Source organism: Astyanax mexicanus, chromosome 24 (genome assembly GCF_023375975.1).
Source record: "Astyanax mexicanus isolate ESR-SI-001 chromosome 24, AstMex3_surface, whole genome shotgun sequence".
Classification (NCBI taxonomy): domain Eukaryota; kingdom Metazoa; phylum Chordata; class Actinopteri; order Characiformes; family Acestrorhamphidae; genus Astyanax; species Astyanax mexicanus.
In genome coordinates, this window is record NC_064431.1 from 20,088,133 (window position 1) to 20,110,261 (window position 22,129).

General features: G+C 35.3%; 2 protein-coding genes across 12 annotated transcripts in view; one reads left to right on the forward strand and one right to left on the reverse strand.

Moving 5' to 3' along the window:
* The window catches only part of myog (myogenin), a 61,191-nt gene extending 60,021 nt beyond the window's left edge, over positions 1-1,170 (forward strand). For all 3 annotated transcript variants that reach the window (XM_022682702.2, XM_049471961.1, XM_007247759.4), the window contains one exon: positions 28-1,170. In XM_022682702.2, coding sequence (XP_022538423.2) covers positions 28-146 — 119 coding nt within the window. In that variant the 3' untranslated portion in view covers positions 147-1,170. The remainder of the gene's footprint in view (positions 1-27) is intronic.
* A 3,051-nt stretch (positions 1,171-4,221) lies between these two features.
* The window catches only part of ppfia4 (PTPRF interacting protein alpha 4), a 180,470-nt gene continuing 162,562 nt past the window's right edge, over positions 4,222-22,129 (reverse strand). For 5 of the 9 annotated variants that reach the window (XM_022682707.2, XM_022682703.2, XM_022682705.2 and 2 more), the window contains 7 exons: positions 21,373-21,548; positions 21,179-21,276; positions 17,790-17,965; positions 17,494-17,562; positions 13,652-13,832; positions 12,036-12,126; positions 4,222-10,953 (listed from right to left, as the gene is read on the reverse strand). In XM_022682707.2, coding sequence (XP_022538428.1) covers positions 12,068-12,126; positions 13,652-13,832; positions 17,494-17,562; positions 17,790-17,965; positions 21,179-21,276; positions 21,373-21,548 — 759 coding nt within the window. In that variant the 3' untranslated portion in view covers positions 4,222-10,953; positions 12,036-12,067. The remainder of the gene's footprint in view (positions 10,954-12,035; positions 12,127-13,651; positions 13,833-17,493; positions 17,563-17,789; positions 17,966-21,178; positions 21,277-21,372; positions 21,549-22,129) is intronic. The other 4 variants (XM_022682713.2, XM_022682712.2, XM_022682710.2 and 1 more) reach the window with 1 other exon arrangement.

The following is a 22,129-nucleotide window of genomic DNA, read 5'->3' on the forward strand; positions in this document are numbered from 1 at the left end:
AGTTCTCACCTCCATCTTTCCTTCCAGATCTCCTCAACGAAGATTCTTCCGAGCAAGCCAACCTCAGATCCTTGACGTCCATCGTGGACAGCATCACGGGCACAGAGGCTGCGGCGGTCACTTACTCAGTGGACATAACCAAATGAAGAAAATACGAAGAAAAGGTGGGGTGAAGAAAATTTGGAATTTTGGAAAATTTCCCCACTTTAAAATGTCCATAAGGTCCAGAAACCCAGTATAAAGGCAGCAGCACTACCTACGACGACACTAAAGCCAAGCCAAGCGAGAAACTCCATTAAAAGAAAAAAATGTAAAGAAAAGTCACTGGGGTTGAACTTCCAATAGGCCTGTCACGATAACTTTTCATTTTTTAACTATATATTTATTAATGATAATTTATTTTTTTGAAATCGACATTCAAAACTTTCTAAATTATTTATTTATGTTTTTCATTCTTTTTTCACATTTTTTTCCCCCAAACTAGGTTACAGATCACACATTCTGCATGAGCTGTGAGTTATATCTTAATAATCGAGGTGAAATAATTCAATTAATCATGATACTCTTTTTTTAGGTCATATCAGCACATGCTTTCTTTAATAATAGTTTGAAAGATTTTTGGTAACTAATGATGTACTTTTCTAAAAAATAAAACAAAACAAGTAGTTTGATTATGCCCACATATCATACGATAGTTTGATGACGCAATTATCGTGACAGGCCGCCCTAACTTCCAAACTAATTTTGAGGTCCATAACAACTATTTCCAATCGTTTCTTATCTTTTGAACAATTTAGGCTAGCTAGTCTAGACTTATCGCAGGACAGCAAATTCACATTTTTGTCCTTTGAAATCTTTCCTTCTTTTGATTCTTTTATCTTGTTCTTGTTTTTCATTTTTGCATTTGTTAATTTTCTTCTCTTTCTGAGTGTGTGTTATGCTTACCAACAAATATCCATTTGTGGGGCCAATGTTTTACGACAGTTTTGACCAATATTTGCTTAATTTAAACTAGTTCTGAAATGCCATGTAAATACGTTCCTAATTTTTTTACGATTTTGTTTTGTTTGTTTGTTTGTTTTTTTTGTTTTTGCTATGTTTATTTTATATTGTTTTGTGTTTGGGATAATTTATTTGGACTTTTATAATAAAGATTGTTGTGCATTTGTATTTTATCATAAAAAAAAATCTTATTTTTTTCTCCTTTATTACAAATATAATATTACAGGTTGGAAATTACAGGTGGAAACTTTATAGATTTTAGTTCTTAATATTTGAATTCAAGCATAACTTTTTTTCTGAGATCATCTATTGTATGTACCACATTAGGGGTGCTTTGAGTTCCACCAGTGGTACTTTTACCACAGTTTAAGAACCACTGCCATAGCGGGTTAAAAAACAAACTAACAAAAAAAAAATCATATTCAAAAACATGTCATAAATTATTACAGAGTTTATAATATTTATTTCAAATATTTAGAGATGTTTTCTCCTTGTGACATTTTATACATTTACAGTGAAAGGAAAGAAAACTAAAATTTGAGGTTTAGTGTCGTAACCTCAACAGCACCTACTGAAAAAAATGACAAAAAAACAAATAAAAATTCCCTCCGAAAGCAAGAAAAAAACTCTCACTGTAACAGACTTAAGCCACATGCCTCGCGTGAAATCTGCAGGAACTACTGTATACATCATTCTGTACACAAATGGACTATTTACACTGACATTTAACCCTACACACACATGCACACACGGACTGAAATATGAGAGAGAGAGAGAGCGAGGAAGAGAGAGAGAGAGAGCTGCACCTGTCCTACACTTCACATTACTGTCAGAGTTACAGAAACGGCGGGGCGTAAAACGCTACCAATCACGGGAGAACACACACTGCACACACTGCACAGCAGGTGTCTTTCACTCAGTTCTTACGGTGCGCACACCGCTGACTTGCGGACGCGAGGAACCGCCTCACCGGTGCGCTTAAACTGACTCCCGGGATCGGAGCAGGTCAGGGTTTAACAGTTCAAGGCGTGAATATGAATAAATCGATGGAAAACTGTGTACGGTTTGGAAAAAGAAAGAGAAAAATTTAAAGACTGAACGAAATACACTGAACTTACTTGATTCACTCGTATGTGCTATTTGTGTTATTTCTAATTAAATCACTTGTATAGTGTCTATATCAAGTATACAGTTCTGGAAATAATTAAGAGAGCATTTCAGTTTCTGAATCAGTTTTTCTGATTTTGCTACAGTATTTAAAGGTATATCTTTGAGTAAAATCTTGGCATGTTCTCCTCCACCAGTCTTACACACTGCTTTTGGATAACTTTATGCTTTTTGTCCTGGTGCAACAATTCAAACAGTTCAGCATAATTTGATGGCTTGTGATCATCCATCTTCCTCTTGATTATATTTCAGAGGTTTTTCATTTGATAAAATCAAAAAGAAACTAATTTTTAAATAGTCTTTTTTTACAGAGCTGTATATATTTCAGTGTTGATATATTTTATTTAGGTGAAAAATGATGCACCATTGAGTCTTGTACAGTAAATCTAACAGGGATATGCCAGGTTTTATATAAAATAAATTTACAGCTTGATTTATTTCAAAACATTCTGCACCGCAATTGATTTATCTTCGCTTTTATTTTTATCATCAAATAAAATTTTGTTTCTTTAAAGGGTAACTAAACCCCCTGATTTGAGCTGACTCCACCCTCAAATTGTATTAAAAAAAATGCTAAAAAGGGAAGGAGTATGGGTGATGTATGGGTTTAGAAGCAGGGAAGAAGTGAGAGCTGATTGGCTGAGCTGCAGCAACAGCAGTGTGCCTCTGATAGCGGTGAGACGCAGGTGGTTGGACGTTACCAGGGGTGGTATTATTAATTAACTAATTTGTATATTGTGAGTATCTGCGTACCAAAGTACACGAAAGTATCATCCTTGCCTATAGCACAGTTGAACCTGAGAGGGCGTTGCAGAGGCGGAAATCACCATAGTAAAAGCGTTAAAGTTCAAAGGTTAGGAAATGTTTTTCAAAACTTGTTTTGCAGCTTCAAACAAACATATTTCAGCTATTAAATAAAAAAAATATATATATATGTTTAGGGTTTAGTGCTTTAAACATTTTCTTCTTTAGGTTGTGTGTTACAGGTACAGAATTCATAACTTTCATATATATAGTTACATATATAAATTAAATAAATAAATAAATAAATAATAATAATAATAATAATAAATAAATCTCAATTTTGGTGCATTTAAATATTTTCCTTCAAGGGATCTTTAATTAAAATAATTTATTATTTATATTTTTGTTCACTTTCTTTTTAAAAAGTTAAGTTTTTTCCATCTTTTGCAAACTCAATTTGGCTATAAGTGTATAAAATGAGCATTGATACTGATACAATAATATAAACACTATCTTGCCAAAAGTATTCGCTCTTCTGCTTTTACATGTATTTGAACTTGAGTGCCATCCCGTTCTTATTCCAAAACTAATCGAGATTAATATGCTGTTGGCGCACCCTTTGCTGATATTACAGCTTTAACTTATCTAGTAAGACTTTCCACAAGGTTTAGGAGTGTGTTTATGGGAATTATCGACCATTTGTGAGGTCAGACATGATGATGTCGGATGAGAAGAACTGGCTCACAGTCTCTACTCTAATTCATCCTATCAGGTTGAGGTCAGGACTCTAAGCAGGCCAGTCAAGTTCTTCCATATCAAACTTTTTTATGGACCTTGTTTGGTTTGTGCAAAGTTGGGAGCATTTTATTGTCTAAAATCTCTTGATATGCAAAAGCATTATGAGTTGCTTTCACTAGAATTAAGGGGCCAAACCCAACTCCTGAAAAACAAGTCCATACCATAATCCCCCCTCAACCAAACTTTACACTTAGCACAATGATATCAGACAAGTACTGTAACCCTGGCAGACAAATGCCACCCAAGGGAACATGTCTCCACTGTTCTAGAGTTTACATCATAGTGAGTGAATTGATGGCTTGATCCATCTTCCTCTTGATTATATTACAGAGGTTTTCAATTTGATAAAATCAAAAAGAATCTCATCATTTTAAGTGGTCTCTTATTTTTTTTCCAGAGCTGTATATATTTCAGTGTTGATATATTTTATTTAGGTGAAAAATGATGCGTCAATGCGTCTTCTACAGTAAATGTATAGATTGATTTATTTCAGAACATTCTGCACCTTGATTAATTGATATTCACTTTATTATGTTTATCATCCAATAATATTTAGTTTCTTTAAAGGGTAGCTAAACTCCACTCTCAGCACAAATTTGAAAAATGCATTTGAAAAGTTGTTTTCACTGGAATTAAGGGGCCAAACCCATCTCCTAAAAAATACCGTACCATAATCCCCCCTCTTGGCAAAGTGTAATCAGTACTGTAACCCTGGCGACCAAATGCTACCCCAGAGAACATGTCTCCACTGTTCTAGAGTTTACATCATAGTGAGTGAATACATTTGGCAATATAGTGTATCTTCCTTTAAAAAAACGAGTGAATCAAGTTAATTCAGTGCATCACATTGTTTCAGGAGTTCTGGCCAAAGACTTTTGGAGTTATCTGAATGAAATCAGGCACAATTAGCAGATCTAGAGGTAAAAAAAGAGCAGCACACCACAGGAGCTTCAAGTTCAAGTTCAACTGATTGATTCCTCAGCTGGAAATACGATGACTGATCGACTGATTGATTGATAGATAGATGATAGGTGATTGAGGCAGCAGAATGATTGTCAGGTTTGCGGCATGCATGCTCCAACACATCCCTCTCCTGCCAAAAGTGTCCAACACCAAAATAAACTGATCACTATACACCTACTGATCACCCGCACTCCATATGATATGAACTTCGATGGAAATCAAGTATTAATTATAATAATCTGATTATTGGGGCACAGTCATCTGTTTATCGTTCAAACAGATTCACTGCAGTTGGTAGAGTTTTAATAAATAGCACTTTCTCAAGTAAACAAACAAGAAAAAAAGGCTCGATATAATCAGCATATAGTGTTACACTTGGCATTAAATACATATACATATACTTACATACATACATATACATAAATAAGTAAAATAGCTGCCACAGTGGCACATTGTACATCTGTTCGAATGTAATTAAAATACTGTCTGTAAAAAAAAAGAAAAGAAACCATATATAAAATCAAATAAAAAGAAAGACAAATAAAAAAAGAAAATAAAAACACCATTATTACGCACTCGTTACGTCTCATCATTCTGACTGATTTATGCAAAACTGAAGCTAAAAATGGAATTAAGACCAGGCCGGCTTTTGGTTTTAGAGCATGTTGTGGAAACTGGGCTGTGTTGCTGACAGCAGTTATACTTAATAATAAGAGTTCTGTAAGACTTTCTTTACTGTGTATAGAACCATAACTCAAATAGTATTTGAATTGACATAAATAATAAATATCAGCTCTATATATAGAGCTGAAAATTGTGATTCATTTTCTCTATATTTCGTTTTGTTTAATAGAAAAACTGACTTGTATATAAAACCATAACTCAAATATTATTTGAACTGGCTCAAATGTAATTTCTATATATTTAGATGTATTGTCTCAAAATTGTGACTCAATTTCTCTATATTTTGTTTCGTTTAATAGAAAAACTGACTTATTTTATATAGAAATGTAACTCAAATATTATTTGAATTGACTCAAATAATAAATATTAGTTTTATATATTTAGATTTATTGCCTCAAAATTGTGACTCAATTTCTCTCTATTTTGTTTTCATTTAATAGAAAATTTGACTTACAATACATAGAACCATAATTTAAATATTTGTTTGAATTGACTCAAATATTAAATATCAGCTTAGGTGTATTGTCTTAAAGATTGTAACTCAATTTCTCTATATTTAGTATAGTTTTATAAAAAAAAAAATCTGACTTATTGTATATAGAACTAAAACTCAAATATTATTTGAATTGACTCAAATATTAAATATCAGCTCTTTATATTCAGATGTTTTGTCTCAAAATTGTGACTAAATTTCTCTATATTTTGTTTCGTTTGATAGAAAAACTGATTTATTGTATATAGAACTGTAACTTAAATATTTATTGAATTAACTCAAATATATATATTTAGATGTACTGCCTTGAAATTGTGAATCATTTTCTCTGTATTTTGTCAAAGATTTTGACTATTATATGTATTTTTTCTTTTTTTTTTACTTATCTTATTGTTTGGATGCTTACAACTTTATGCTCTTTACATTAAAATGTAAACATTTTATCTAAACAATTAGCTTTTTTTTAGTAACGAATTAAACTTTTCATTTATTATTAATATTATTATTTATTTATTTTCTTATTTATTATATGTTTTGTTTTTCCTCAAATGTTTTACTGGTTTTATTTTCTACATTTTAAAGTAATATTTGTCTTAGATTTGAACCTTATTGTCAACATGTTTGACCAGTTTTTTTTCTCTTATCAAATTGATCAAATTAATTAGTACTTTTAACTCCTAAGTTAAGAGTCTTATGTTTCCTAAAGACCTACACCTTTATTTCTTTGTATATTAAAATTCTTAATTTTATCTCAAAAATTTACATTTATAATTTATTTATTTTTTTATTAATTACTTTTCAAGATATAGAGAAAGACAGTTGGTATTTTAATTGTATTCATTATTTATTTATTTATTTATCTATTTTTGTTATTACTTTATATTTTACTTAAGAAGTTAAAATGATATAAAATTATGTACAAAACTAATTTACTGCTGAATAACATTATTTTTTTGGCAGGAGTATGCAGGCTACAATATTGATGAATTTTAATGAGTGTTTATATTTGTTTTATACTGTATATACTTTACATATTACAGGCTTGGGAGGACATAAAGGACATGGAAGGACATGGGATTTATTATTCTGTTCCTCGGCAGATATTTTGTTTAGTTCTGCATATTTCTGTCTGATATGGAAAGTTTTTTCTTTAAATTCAGTGCAGTGCTACTTCAAGATGATGATGATTATTATTAGTATTACTATTATTAGGGATTATAACAGGGATGCAGAAAGTTATTTGGTTAAAAGTGGCACGAAAAGGAACTAAAAAAGTGAAAAGACAGATTAATTCACATCATTTAAGGACATTTTCTTTGAATAGCAAGACTAAGACAGTGTTCAGACTGCCTATCTGCATGGGTTTCCGTGGTAACAAGGTCTGCATATTTTCACTATCAGTATCTAATCTTTACTGATATTCTCAGACCCTGCACTTCTGTCACACTGGATTTGGTGAAGTTGTGACGATCCAATCAGAGAAACTGTTTAAATCTGATTGTTTTCCGTTTTCAAACCACCTACAAATGTGTTATCTGACTGTTCAGACTGTTAAAAATCAATGTGGATAGAATTTAGATATACTAAAAATTTAATTTGGAAGGTCATTCTGAACATAACCGAAATTAATTCAAATATTGTCAAAATGACAATATTTTATCATATTGCAATATTTTTTCAAAAATATTCTGTAATGAATTGAAATCAGCAGCAAGTCACTGTGCTATGTATGGAAGTATGTATGGAGTATTTGCATACAATTGCATTTTGTCTGTGTTTGTCTTTAACTATTGTAAAATAATGTTGATTTTAGGTGTATGATTTACGACACAATCTGGCTCTTGTACTGTTCATAAAAATATCAGTTATTGAATATTATACCACAGTTAGTTCCGGCCCTGCAATGTGATTGGCTGAGAGGTGTTCTGTGAGTGCCGTTATCAGCCAGTAATGCACTGTAACCGAAGATCATCAAGTATTTCAGCGATGCAGCGCTTACAAACCAAACAGTGCAGCTACAAACAGAGCAGTAATGGAACTATTTTAACTCGCCGAGTGACCTTATTAACTCAAAATCTTTTAATAAACAGTGATAATGGAACTGTGATATAATTGCAATAATACACTGGAGGTTCGAGCTTTAATGTGACAGGCTGGGTTATAGTATTCCTTTTTGTGTATTATTACTTACTTTTAAATTTTAAATATAATATATTGTGATATTTCATCAATTTCAGCCGATTTCTATGTCTAGTGCTAATTTAGACTAGTGATGGGACGATACACTTTTTTCAGCTCCGATCCGATACCGATATAAAACTGATATAAGATTGCCGATACCGATACAAATACCGATACTTTTAGTTTATTAATAGTACTATGATTAAGGTTAAATAATGAGGCTGAAACAGACCACACAGCCCTTTTAAGAGTATTGTCACGTCTGGTGCTGTAGGGACTTCCTGTCCTTCCACACTGGTCTCCAACGGAGGTTGTCAGCCTAACAACTACAATACCCAGAATGCACCACCCGCTGACAACACACACACTGCTGATCACGTGACACCTCACCTACCCCGGCCAGGAAGCCCTGAGTATTAGCACCAGTATAAAAGTACAGCTTAGACGCTCACCTGCGCCAGGTATTGCCTAGGTTTCGTCCGAGATTACAAAGCGTTATTTCTGTGATTATTTTCTGTGTATGACCTTGCCTTTTGTTTTTGACTACCGATTTTTGCCTTTGCCTTCGTTGTGGATTTTTTCGTGTATTACCCTGGACTGTTTATCGTTTATGTTTTTCGGATCACCTTTGATACTGCCTGCCTCGTATATGACCATTGGACTGTTTATCGTTTCTGTTCTTGGATTGCCTCTGATACTGCTTACTTCGTGTATGACCACTGGACTGCCTCACTATCCTGTTAAGCTCTTCGCTCCCAGGTATACCTTTACTGGTGTTTTGTTTGCATTGCTAATCTCATTCTCTGTACCCTGTGGGTTTTTAATAAAATCCTTAACTGGTTCCGCGAGTGTCTGTATTCTGTACCCCACCATGACAAGTATCCACAGGTGCATTTAATGTAAATGCATTCAAAAGTCATTTATTTGACACACTTCATATGCAATTACACAATAGTTTCCTTTCAAATAAAATGTTTGAATTTTTATTAAATATAAAAAAAAGTAAAATATTAAATACGTTAAATGTTAAATTCAGGGCATTTTTTGCAACGGTTGTGCAGGAGACTTTTATTTTGACAGGTAGCATAGAGGATTAGCTGCAATAGCTAACGGCTAACTGGCGATGCTAACTGTATTTCCGAGCTAAATTGATCACTGTTTTTTAATAACAGATAGATTTCTTAGTGCTGGTTAGGGTTGGTAGGATCTGTGGTTTGATATTAGATGTGGATTATGGCTGTAGTTCACTTAAGATAGTTATTTATTACATTCACAATGCCGGAATGATTTTGCTAGCTAGGCTAACAGACTGCAGATCTTAATGGAGATGGCTAACGGCTAAGTGGCAATGCTAACTGTATTTCCGAACTAAATTAATGACTGTTTTTTAATAACAGATGGGTGTGTTTGTGCTGGTTAGTGTTTGTAGATGCTGTGGTTTTATAGGATATGTGGATTATGAATATAGTTTACTCCAGTCTGTAGTTCATACCTTCACAACACCGGAATGCAGCTGCTGTCAGTTCAGTGCTAGCTAGGCTAACAGACTGCTGGTGTTAATCTGTTTACCTCTCAGACGCTGACTTTACGTGTACCGTTCTGCTGTACAGCGTTTCCAAAGTGAAAACTCTCCAGATAATGGACTTTTTTTGTAGATAAACAGCTAAAGTTACTCAGTCAGCCGCAGACTGAAGCTGCTGGGGGTTCAGGGTAAACTGTTAAACTGGAATCCTGATCAGGGATGCGTTTTGTGTTAACGTTATGGCGGATTTATTGTTCAGCTCAAGCTTTGGACTGGAATATGGATCGGTAAGTGGATCGGCAGCGCCCGCCCGATATCCGATTCGTCGGATTACGTCAATATCGGCCCCGATACCGATATTGTATCGGATCGGTCCCATCTCTAATTTAGACTATTTAACTTTTACGCAGTGGTCAAAAGTGCAAAAAGCAAAAAAGTGGTGACAGAATATAATAAAAATGTAAAAACTTTGTTGCATCCCTGCAATTATTAGGTAATGAACTCTTGCACTGTGCACTGCTGAGAGAGATGATCAGATTGCAAACACACTCATTCTATCTCATGTATCTAAATAGTACCTAAGGAATCAGATGCTACTGGAATATTGAGCCCTTTTACTTCTATCTGGGATCAGCTGCCTCCTGCCTGCCCAGATGATCAGAACAACAGCATGGTCAAAAGCTGGTCTCAGGTCAGCATAAATGGGCCACTCCCAACACTTCCAGCGTCCAACGCGTCCAGAACAGTGGCTACACGTTTAACAACGATCATTTCTCAGATCTCACGATCAGACAAAGAGATTCAAACAAACAAACGAACGAAGCAACAAACAAACAAACAAACAAACAAACATAAACAGTCACAACAATAATGATATAGTCTTTTCCATATACAATTCCAATATATATATATATATATATATATATATATATTTATATTTATATATATTTTCTATAAAAAACATATTATAATCCATTTTATATACAGAAAGAGACACAGATTAATAATACCTTGCATAACCGGAGGGCGGGGGGAAACCTTACAGAGTAAATTGCCATCAAAACACACCCAGGGAAGTAGACTAGAACTGACAGACTAGGGGCCAAGTACACCAGTTTAAACGACCAGCACGACGACTAAATTACTCGGGGTTACTAGGAAGTGACCGACGTGACGAGATTTCTCCGATAACAGCAGCTACGCAGCGAATGCGTTCAAGAGTTCAGAGTTCCGTTGTGTTTTTCCCCTATTGCACCGAGTCCACGAAAGCACTGGTTTTCGCTCGGGGGGGAAGAGGGACGGGAGGACAGATCAGAACCTCCTTCACTTTCCCCCCGAAATTTGGCATATCACTCTCGAAAGGCCGCAAGCATGTGTCCATACAGGTAGTGGGAATGCACTGTCAGAATAGAGCAGAATACACAAGCAAATCAGAAAAAAAACAACACTTTTATATTCATATTATATTTATTACACAGCTAAACATCAATAGACAGACATGGAAAAGAGTCTTGAGTGTTGGGCGTGCTGACAAGTATTAGCTTTGGTCTAGTCTTAGTACAGTTTACTATACACTGCAAAAAAAATAAAAAAACTGTTGAGCTTAAGATGATTCTTAAGTCTCCTAAGCTGAATGGGAAATACTGAATTATACTCTAAGGTATAGCAAACTAGTTGCCTCAACTAACATTATTATGTTTCATGTTAAAAGTTGAACTAAATAATCTGTGTTTTGCAAAATTTACTAATTGTAGTTGAACCCTAGTCGAGGCCAAACCATCTACTCTGCTCTACTCTGCACTACTGCACATGCTCAGTTTGACCCTTTTTTCGATTGGGGTCTACGGAGCAATTCTACAAGGGTAATCACTTGATGTTAATCATGCTATTTGCATATTGGGCGTGTGATATAATAGTAACTGCCTGGCTTCCATGTTGAAGGCTGTAAGAGCAAGTTACTGTATTTTGTGTTGCTAAATCCATCTGGTGACCTGCATTAATTGCAATAGTTTTAGATGGCTGACAGTAAGGTGGATATGTAATAGACATAAATTAAAGTTTTGTTAAATGATTCATGTGAAACATTTCATTGGTGCAAGTTATTATTTTAGTTGGTCCTAAAGGATAGTCAGCCATGTACATTTTGTAGAACTTCAATCAAGCCAACTAAAGACACAAATTATATTTATAAGGTGGTGAGATAATATTTGAAGTTTCAACACATATAAAAAAATTGGCCTCAAAACTCCAAAAATCTAGTGCAGTAAGTTGCTTTGAAATTGAGTTTTCTCAACTTTTTTATTTTTACAGTGTAGGTAATGCCGGTTAGCATCACTTAAAGAACCATTTAAAGCACGCTTATTTCTAAGAGTGTAGAGATATTAGCTGGATAAGTTCACTAGTTCCAGACTTCAAAGCTTAAAACACAAGATCCGTACAGTGATATCAGTCATTAGAGTAGATCTCCACAGAACATCTTACCTGATAGCATGAGTGCAGTTAGTAAAGCGGAGTTAGCAGGAGTAAGTCCTGACGACTGAGGGGTCAATTCTTTGAGGTGGTGGGGGTCCAGCTATGATGTCACGGGAACAGAGGGGAGAGAACATGCGATGAAAGAGCAAACAAGCAGCAGGAAGCAGCCACTATGACTGAAATGACTCAGCTAGCTCAGTTAGCTATGCGGCTAAAGGTGAGGCAGTTAGCATTAATACTAAGTGCTTAATCAGTAATACTAATACTAAATACTAATACTAAAGCTTAATCAGTTTAATCAGGTCTGATAGTAAATCTAAGCCTAACTTTTTGTTTAAAGGGATAATTAAAAAATCTTTACTTTTAAAAGGGTTATAACTACACTATTGTTCAATTACATACTATTACCGTATATTAGTGTAATAGAATTACTTTAAAATGCAAAATTGTAATAGTAAAAGTAATAAATCAAATTTTTTACAGGTATTTCATGGACATCATCCAAATATATCATCAATATATCTTTCGAAAAATTACAATCGTGACAGGACAAGGTAAAATAGCTTTATACACGTATTTTTACTTATTTTCTCAAACATTTAAATAAAGGCCACTAAATTTACAAATTGTTTAGACAATTTTCTTTTTTTTGTTTTTTATCAAATTACTTATTTTCTAAATTGTAAATTATTTTTTCTAAAAAAATCTTTACTCAATTTTTCCTACATTTTGAAATTTTAGTGTTTACTTTCTTAAATTATCTTACATTTGAAATAATAAAACAACTGTCTTTAATAATTGTCTTTTTAACCTTACAAGTTTTTACTTTTTTTTCTCTCAAAAAAATCATTTATTTGCTTTACGTTCCATATTTTTTTAATCCTACAGTTTAGTGTTTTTCTTACTATTTTTCGAAAAAAAGGTTTTCAACTTAACATATTTTAGGAGATTTGTTATGCCCCAACACCAGGAGGGTGAAGACTAGCACATGCCTCCTCTGATACATATAAAGTCAGACTTCGCCTCTTTTCAAACTGCTGCTGATGCAGCATTGCCGAGTAGCATCACAGTGCACTCGGAGGAAAGCGCAGCGACTCGGTTCAGATACATCAGCTCACAGATGCCTGTGTTAAGGGACATCACCCTTTGGAGTGATGTGGGGAGAGAGCACTATTTACCCACCCAGACAGAGCAAGGCCAATTGTGCTCTCTCAGGCTCCGGCTGCTGATGGCAAGCAAGCTGCATGACTGGGATTCAAACCATAATATAATGTTAATGTGATCAACCTCGCTAACACTTTCGCAAGTTTATTAAGCTTATTAAACTCTGTCTAACTAGCTTTTTTTTTAAGTAGTTGTAGAGAAACACCTGGAACAGTTGAGGAACAGCTTCATTTTAGTGTAGAACAGCTGCAGCAATATCAATATCATATCAACAGCAAAGTGATATCTTAAGCCATTCCAAAAATGCTGTAGATATGGGTATTGCCATGGCATTCATCATTAATAGATTAGCACTGATACATTGATTCATATTATTAGCACTGCTAGCACAAAGAAAACACACACTGCAGGCAGCCAATAAGAAAGCAGAGCTCATTCCACCCCCGGGAGCCGTTCTGTACCTTCGGGCTGCAGCTGCCTCTTGGGCACGACGGCCATGGAGGCGGGAATGGACATGGTGGTGAGGCGGAATCCAGCAGGTAGCGTCTCCATGGAGCCGGGCATCATGCCCAGCCCCTGGCCCTCCCGCGGCCTGAAGCGCTTCCTCCATGACGGAGATCTCCGGAAAGACTTGTCATCGCCCTGTAGGGAAAATTTTGCAAAGGAGTGCAGAGTGAGAGATTAGTAGCAAAAAAAATAAGAGGCCACTTAATGATTTAGTTTTCCTTGATTTTACTAAATCGATTTTACCTCTGGAATATAATCAAGAGAAAGGTGAACTACTTGAATGTTAGCACCAGGAGTAAAGGCAAAAAGTTATCCAAAAGCAGTGTGTAAAGCCAGGCGGACACTGTGCGATTTTAGCCCGATTTTAAGCCCGATCTGGTCGGATGCGACTGAATTTCATGATCGGGCCGAATTTTAGCTTGATCGTGCGTCGTTTGTCGTGCAGTGTGAGAGGGGAAGCGATGTCCGATTAATTGCCCATAGGAGCTGCGAATGAGCAGTCGGACGCGACCAGGGATTTCTGACATGCCAGAAATTTTGGTCGCTTGTCTCACAGTGTGAGCTGTTTTGCGGGCCGATTTCTTAACGTCACGACCTGTTTTCCCAAAAATCTGCACAGTAACTATAAATTATTATTAGTCATATTTATTTCTGTCAGTTATATATAAGGATAAATAAAGTTAAATATAAGGATTTATATTTATGTTCGGTACACAGACTTATAGCTTAATATAGCAGCCACAGGCATTCTGCTGTTTAATCATTTCAACAGATGCTTATTCTCAGTCAATAGCTGGAGTTTTTGAAAAGATAAATTAAAAGAGAAAATAACTTTGACAAACATAAATTTATTTTATTTCACTTTGCTATTATATCTGAAAAATAAAGCACATTGTCAGCATCTGGTGCTGCCCGTCAATTATATAAAACTTAAAACATGCACGGAAATATAAAGCTATATTTTATAATTCGTTTCTTTTCTCCAGGGCAAATTTATTAAAATTATAAATATATTAATTTATTAATTTAAATTTCGTCCAGTGCTCCAGAATATTAGCCACGCAAAGCCAGCTCAGCGCAGCGCGTGGCATTGTGCGCGGCATTGCACGCAGAATAACCTCTGTCTTCTAAAATAAACGTTTTAATAAATAAGGTCGGAGAAGTGTAGTAAAATTAGTGCTATTAAACTTACTAAAGCTAATAAATGTACTGATAATTAATAAAGATAAATCGGACAAAATGCGCTGCACCTCTCTCTCGCGCTCTTTCGCAGCGTGGAGCTGAATTCAGCGCAAGGCTACAGAAAATATAAAACTCAGTTCAGTTGAATAAAAATAAGTAAGGGCCTGTAAGTACAAGCAAAGGACCTGTAAGTAAATATTGTCAAATATAAAGAATAGTTTGAGGTTTTGGTGAGCTGTTTTCATGATCTGAAACTGAAACTAACTGAAACTTTGATTATTCTGCAGAAAGCCTGGGTTATTTTAAACGAATTTTTTTGTATTTTATATTTTTTATTTATTCATTTTAATTATTTTTCTTCTTTTATTAATCAAATCATTAAATATATATCTTCATAAGATATACATTTTTTACCTTATGTCAATTTTTATGATTTTTATTTTAATAATTTTTTTTAATCCCTTTTAAACTGTTAATGCTCAGCGGCACTGTAAATGAGGGTCCCTATCCAGTGTGAATAATCGATTGCTTGTTTAATATTCAGTGTTGCAAAACCAGTTTTTACATAAACAATAAACAGAATAAAAAATAAAATTATGTTATTTTATTTAAGCTGCTGGTGTTTCTTTCGCAGCCTGACGCGCAGATATTTTTCTATGCGCTCTCGTTCTGTAAAACGGACAACCCGTAGAGTCCACGTCGCCTCAGCCACCTGCGAGTCCATGTACGTCTCTTCCGTGGACTTTCAGCGCACAACAGGGCACAAATGAGCAAAGCTAAGCGCTTTCTTTTGCAAGGCGACATGTTGTGTTGAAGCGAGAGTTTGTACGCAAAGAAAGCTCCGCCTACGGGCTGCGTTTAGACGTGCAGTGTAAGCTCCCCCGTCGCAGCAGGTCAGTCGGACCGTACAGTGTGTGCAGATGAATCGCAGGCGTTGTTCATACACGACAAACGATTCAAACGTGCAGTGTGAGCTCTCCAGAACACATCCGATTACAAAAATCGCACAGTGTCCGCCTGGCTTAAGACTGGTGGAGGAGAACATGCCAAGATGCATGAAAACTGTGATTAAAAACCAGAGTTATTCCACCAAATATTGATTTCTGAACTCTTAAAACTTTATGAATACACTCTAAAAAGTAATTCTGTGTTTTAGTCAGGAGAAATAATATTATCAAGTTGAGTGAATTTACCGCTCAGTGCAACTCAATAAAATGAGTTCAGAGAACTTCAACCTGAAATCTTAAAACTGTTTGTTGAGCCAATGAGAAAAAAATGGGATTTCAATCAACTTTTAGTCACTACACCTGTCAATGCTCTTTCTACAATGTTGCTTCCTACAGCTTTCCCATAAGGCTACTGGCACCATATATTTGCATATTGGGTGTGGCCTCTACCTTACTTACCATCTTTGTGTTGTCTGTTGCCCAAAGCTACCTTATCCTAGTCATACAGTAGTATAATATAGGTTGGTTTACTGCCAGGCCTCAGTGTTGTAGGCTGCAAGAGCAAGTCACATTTATTCTTAGTGCTCACACTGCACTGGTTTGGAGCTGCAGAGTCAGGGTTGCTGTAGTATTATGCTGTCAGTATTTTAGCAGTTCTTTAAAGGTATGCTAAATATGTGAGAAAACCAACACATACCCATATATATATATATATGTTTTTTTAGGTAAACTAAGTTCCTTATGCCCGAAATAGTTGAGTTAATTAAACTATTGTTGTGTTTTTTTTATTTTATTTTTTTATTTTTTTGTAATTTTATTTCTAATTTTTCTCCCCAATTTACATGGCCAATTACCCAAACCACTCATTAGGACTCCCCCTATCACTAGTAATGCCTCAACACACCAGGAGGGTGAAGACTAACACTAAATGCTTCCTCAGATACATGTGAAGCCAGTCACCGCTTCTTTTCGAGCTGCTGCTGATGCAGCATTTCCGAGGAAGAAAGCGCAGCAACTCGGTTCTGATACATCAGCTCACAGACGCCCTGTGCTGCAGACATCACCCTAGGACTGATGTGGGGAGAGAGCAGGGCCAATTGTGCTCCCTCTGAGCGCCGGCAGCTTGATGGCAAAGCTGCATGAGCGGGGCTTCAAACCTGCGACCTCCCGCTTATAGAGGCAGCGCTTTAGACCGCTGGATCACTCGGCGCCCTGCCAATAATGTTTTTTTTCAGTGCAGCCCTAAACACTCCCCCATTGTGTTTCTGCCTCCAGCACTTTGTGTATTGCATTGCAGTTACAAATGAACAATAAGCTGAAAAGTTGAAGTTGAAATTTGGAGTTGACAATTTTTTTATAATCAACATTAGATTTAATTATGCTGACTAATTGTTGCAGCCCTAGCTCAATGAAAAATATGTATCTACAACAGAGCAACTTTACAGGAGAGAGATAAAACTTTCTTAACTTTCAATAGAAATCCAAAAGAATGTAAAAAAAAAGTTTATTTCAGATAATTTTAGAGAATTTCTATTGGGCCATTCATCAGGAAATTTTGACACAGTGTTAGAGACAGCTTGTGTGTTCAAATTCAAATTATGTATTAAACTAAAAATCAACAAAAACGGAGATACTTGTTTTTTGTTGGAGATTGACAATATACATACCTCCTCCAGGCGGCGGTCGGTGCCCAGGGCCAGGAGATTATTAAACTCTCGCTCCAGAATCTGCCGGGCCTGAGAGATAAACAAGAAATTAGGACATTAGAATGATTTAAACTGTATAGTAATACATTCTAAAACTTGTTTTCAAAGCATCCAGCATATAAAACACTAAATTGAGAATTCATCATTTATTATTCACAGAATTGACCTTAAACTTGACTTATTTAAGCAGATATTTGTGGTGGTAAAGGACCATTAATTAAACAGTTATGAATATGGTTATTAATCCTGATTGTTACCTGGGTGTTCTGCATGGGGATCTGCAGGATGAGAGCCAGGCTGCTGAAGTCGAAGGTTTCGTCCAGAGCGACCAGGGCACCGTGGACGCCGCTCTCCAGCAGGTTATTGCTGTACTCCTTCAGCCCGATGGTCTGCACCCAGTGCATCACGTGATCATTGGTCCACACCAGAGTGTCTGTGAGGAGGCAGAAGTGCAGCAGGTCACTGACTGAACTGTACCTTTATAAAACTCAATGGGTCATAATAAATATATACAGCTCTGGAAAAAGATAAGAGACTACTTAAAAATGATGAGTTTCTTTGATTTTACCAAATTGAAAATTCATGGAATATAATCAAGAGGAAGATGGATGATCACAAACCATCAAACCAAATTGAACTGCTTAAATTTTTGCACCAGGAATGACATAATGTTATCCAAAAGCAGTGTGTAAGACTGGTGGAGGAGAACATGCCGAGATGCATGAAAACTGTGGTTAAAAACACCATATTTTGATTTCTGGACTATATATATATATATATATATATATATATATATATATATATATATATATATAAACAGTAAAACAGCTTCTTTTCCATTGGCTTCTGGCACAATCTATACTCCACATTTTCTGACACTCACCATCACTGTGAAGTGTTTCCCCTCAGACTACCTTAGGTACATTTAGATCATTTGTATATATTTATGTTTATGTTTATATGTATACGTTGTTATGTATGTTGTCATATATGTTATATATATCATATATATGGAAACTTATATACTATATGTTAATTAAAGTAAAAATCCTATGGCAACTGGTTTCCTTAAAAAATAAGTAAATTTAACGTATACAGGTTTACAGTGTGCAGCTGCTCAGGAGGATGATTTGATATTAACCCACAGTACCAGAGTGTGGAACAACACATGCATATTGCTCTTGATGTTTTGGCACAGCTGCTCCGGCTGATTTAAAGAACAAAGCACGGCAGCACGCGTGTGTCTGAGGTTCTCTATAGGATCTAAGTGTGTGTGTGTGTGTGTGTGTGGTATATATTGTTGCAGAGGGAGATGAAAGGTCGTGGCAGCTGTGTCAAGTTCATGTGTCAAGCTCAGGTTCAGCAGGGCGTCTGTGCCTTTAAATGGATTTGACACTACAAGCCTCAGCTGTTGACCCTCCAGCCGCGCACTGCAGTGACCGCTCCACACCACTAGAGGAGGCTGTGTCCCTGGAGAATACAACAGCCACTGCCTATACTACACTGTAAAAAGTGTATTTGAGTAGTAGAAGTTGAAGTTATGCAATATTTTGAATGAGAACAAGGTCAAATCTAACTGCTCTACTACTTGAATGAATTAAGTTATTGTAACTTAAATACCACAGAAATTTGGGAACACTTAACCTGATGAGATCAAACTAACTCACTTCATTAAAATATGTTTTTAACACTTTAGGGTGTTTCTTATGTTTGTGTAGTGCTGCATTAATGAGTAAAACACCTTTCCTATTGGCTCCTGTGGCCATTTATTTACATACTGGGTGTCACGCCCCAGCTTTATTCACCATCCATGAGCATCTATTCCCCTCAGGCTAGCTTCCCTTATATGTAGATGTTTCATGTTAGGATTAAGTTATATATCAGTTTTCTCTAAAAAGTAGTTTTGAGGCCTTTATCCAATACTTAAATAAATGCCAATACATAAATTATATATACATTATATGAATTTTGCAGGGTTTTTATTTTCATTAATTGTTTTACTAAATTATTGTGACAAAAAATGCAGGTGTTGTTTCAACACTTTTTCCTGACTAACCCAGACTAACTATATTCCATTAAACACTAAAATACAAAATTCATTTTCTGACAACTTCATTATCTGTATTGAACAAATGAATTTTTCGATCTATTTGAATTTCTTCCACTTGGACATGTTAGAGATCACTCTAAAAAACTAGAGAACTTCCACCAGACACTAGTTTTAAACATGTGCCACTGTAAAAATGAAAAAAAAAATTCAAGGCAACTTTCTGCACTAGATTTTTTGAGTTTTGAGGCCAACTCAAACTTTTAAGTTTTGAAGAAAACCACATGCAGTTTGTCAACTAGAAATCTTTAGCACAGATAATTAATTTCTTTTATATGTATTGAAATTTCAAATATTAAATCTCACCAACTTTAATTTGTGTTTTTAGTTGGCCTGATTTAAGTTTTACAAAATGTGCAATGTATAAGTTTAGCTGACCATCCTTTAGGATCAACACTGAGACCAGACTGTTAATAGCATATAACGCGTATGCAAAAAAATTCCATGAGAAGTCAGTCTGTGGGCAATAACTACACACTGATGCCGAGTGAGAGGTGGGAGGACCCGCCCAATATGCAAATAGAATGAGCAACATCAGGTGAAAACCCCTGCAGAATTGCTCTGTAGACCCTGTTGAACTAAAAGGTCAATCTGAGCATGTGCAGTAGAGCAGTAGAGCAGAGTAGTTGGCTTGGCCTCGGCTAGAAAACAAACTACAATTTGTAAATTTTACAAACACAAATGATTTAGTTCGGCCAATTTTTAACAAGAAATTTAATAATGTTATTTGAGGCAACTAGTTTGCTATAGTTTTATATTTTTTTGTTTAGCTAACTTAAAAATCACAAGAAAGAGAGCTATTTTTTTACAGTGTGAGGGATGAGCTGTGTGACCAAAGTATTGAATAAAGTTGATCATACTGTTGAATATTGATATTACTTGTTTGACCTTATTAAGACAACTTCAATAAACCTGATATTATAGGGGCAATAAAGAAGGTTGGGAAAATATATTATATGAGCAAATCAACAATATCATTAAATTATTTTTTGGAATTGATAGGCTACACAAAAAAACAAAACTTATAATTGTTCTCCTTAATGTGATTTTTAAGTCAGCTGAACAAGAAATATTGAATTGCACCACAAACTATAGCAAACGAGTTTCCTCAACTTAATAATTATTAAGTTTCTTGTTAAAAGTTGTGTAACTAAATCATTTGTGTTGCAAAATTTACAAATTATAATACTTCTCACAAATTCCAAATAAAAATATTGTTAACTAGAGAATTTATTTGCAGAAAATGAGAAATGGCTGAAATAACAAAAAAGATGCAGAGCTTTCAGACCTAAAAGAAAACAAGTTCATTTTCATAAATTTCATGGTTTGATGGTTTGTGATCATCCATTTTCCTCTTAATTATATTCCAGAGGTTTTCAATTTGGTAAAATCAAAGAAACTCATCATTTTCAAGTGATCTCTTATTTTTTTCCAGAGCTGTTAATGTGTGGAAAATAAAAATGCATTTATAATTATAGCTGTAGATTCATTAAGAATGTAAATTATAGAGTGACAATGCTAGTATTTCCATAATGTTACCTTTGATGTCATTTTGGCAATCGTCTCTCCTTCTGTCCAGCTCCTTTCGGTCATAGTTGAGCCTCTTCAGGCACATGATGCCGTACTGTAAACTGGCTCTGCATGGATTGAGTCAGAATTTCAGGAGTTAGTGAGAAAAGCGATTTTTTTATATAGTATAGTATCAGAAAATATCATCACAGTCTGAATCCTACCGATGAAAGCTGTCCACCATCTTGAGGTGTGTGCGCAGGTCCTTCTTGGTGAGGTGGTCCAGCATGCGGGCGTCCACCAGGCACTCCATGAAGTAGCTGCGGTACTGAGGCAGACCCAGGCTGGGCAGCCACTCGTTCCCTATCCACTCGTGATTCATATCTCCGTACGCCAGCGTCTGAGAGAAACACAGGATTACAGAATTAACCCTTCTGGTGGAGTTTATTCAACATCTACACTGTAAACAGTAACATCACTACACTAAAAAAAAAGTGATTTTGAGTTTTAGTCAGAAAAGTTGAGTGAACTTACCGCTCAGTACAACTCAATAAAATGAGTTTAGAGAACTTCAACCTGAAAACTTAAAAATGCTTGTTGAGCCAATAAAAAAAAAGTTTTCTTTAGTAAACTACATGTGTCAATGCTCTTTCTATAGTGTTGGTTTATACAGCTTTCTTATAGGCTCCGGGCACCATGTATTTGCATATTGGGTGTGGCCTCTCCCTTACGTACCATCTTTGTGTCGTCTGTTGCCCAAAGCTACCTTATCCTAGGCGTGCATTAGCATAATGTTTAAAATATTAGCCTCAGTGTTGTAGGCTGGAGAAACATGTTACCACATACACACACACACACACACACATATATATATATATATATATATGTTTTTTTTTTTTGAGCTTTGTCTCAGTTCACTTAACGGAGTCAAATCAAAACATGACTTGACTGAGTTGAGCCAGTAAATATTTTTTTAGTGTA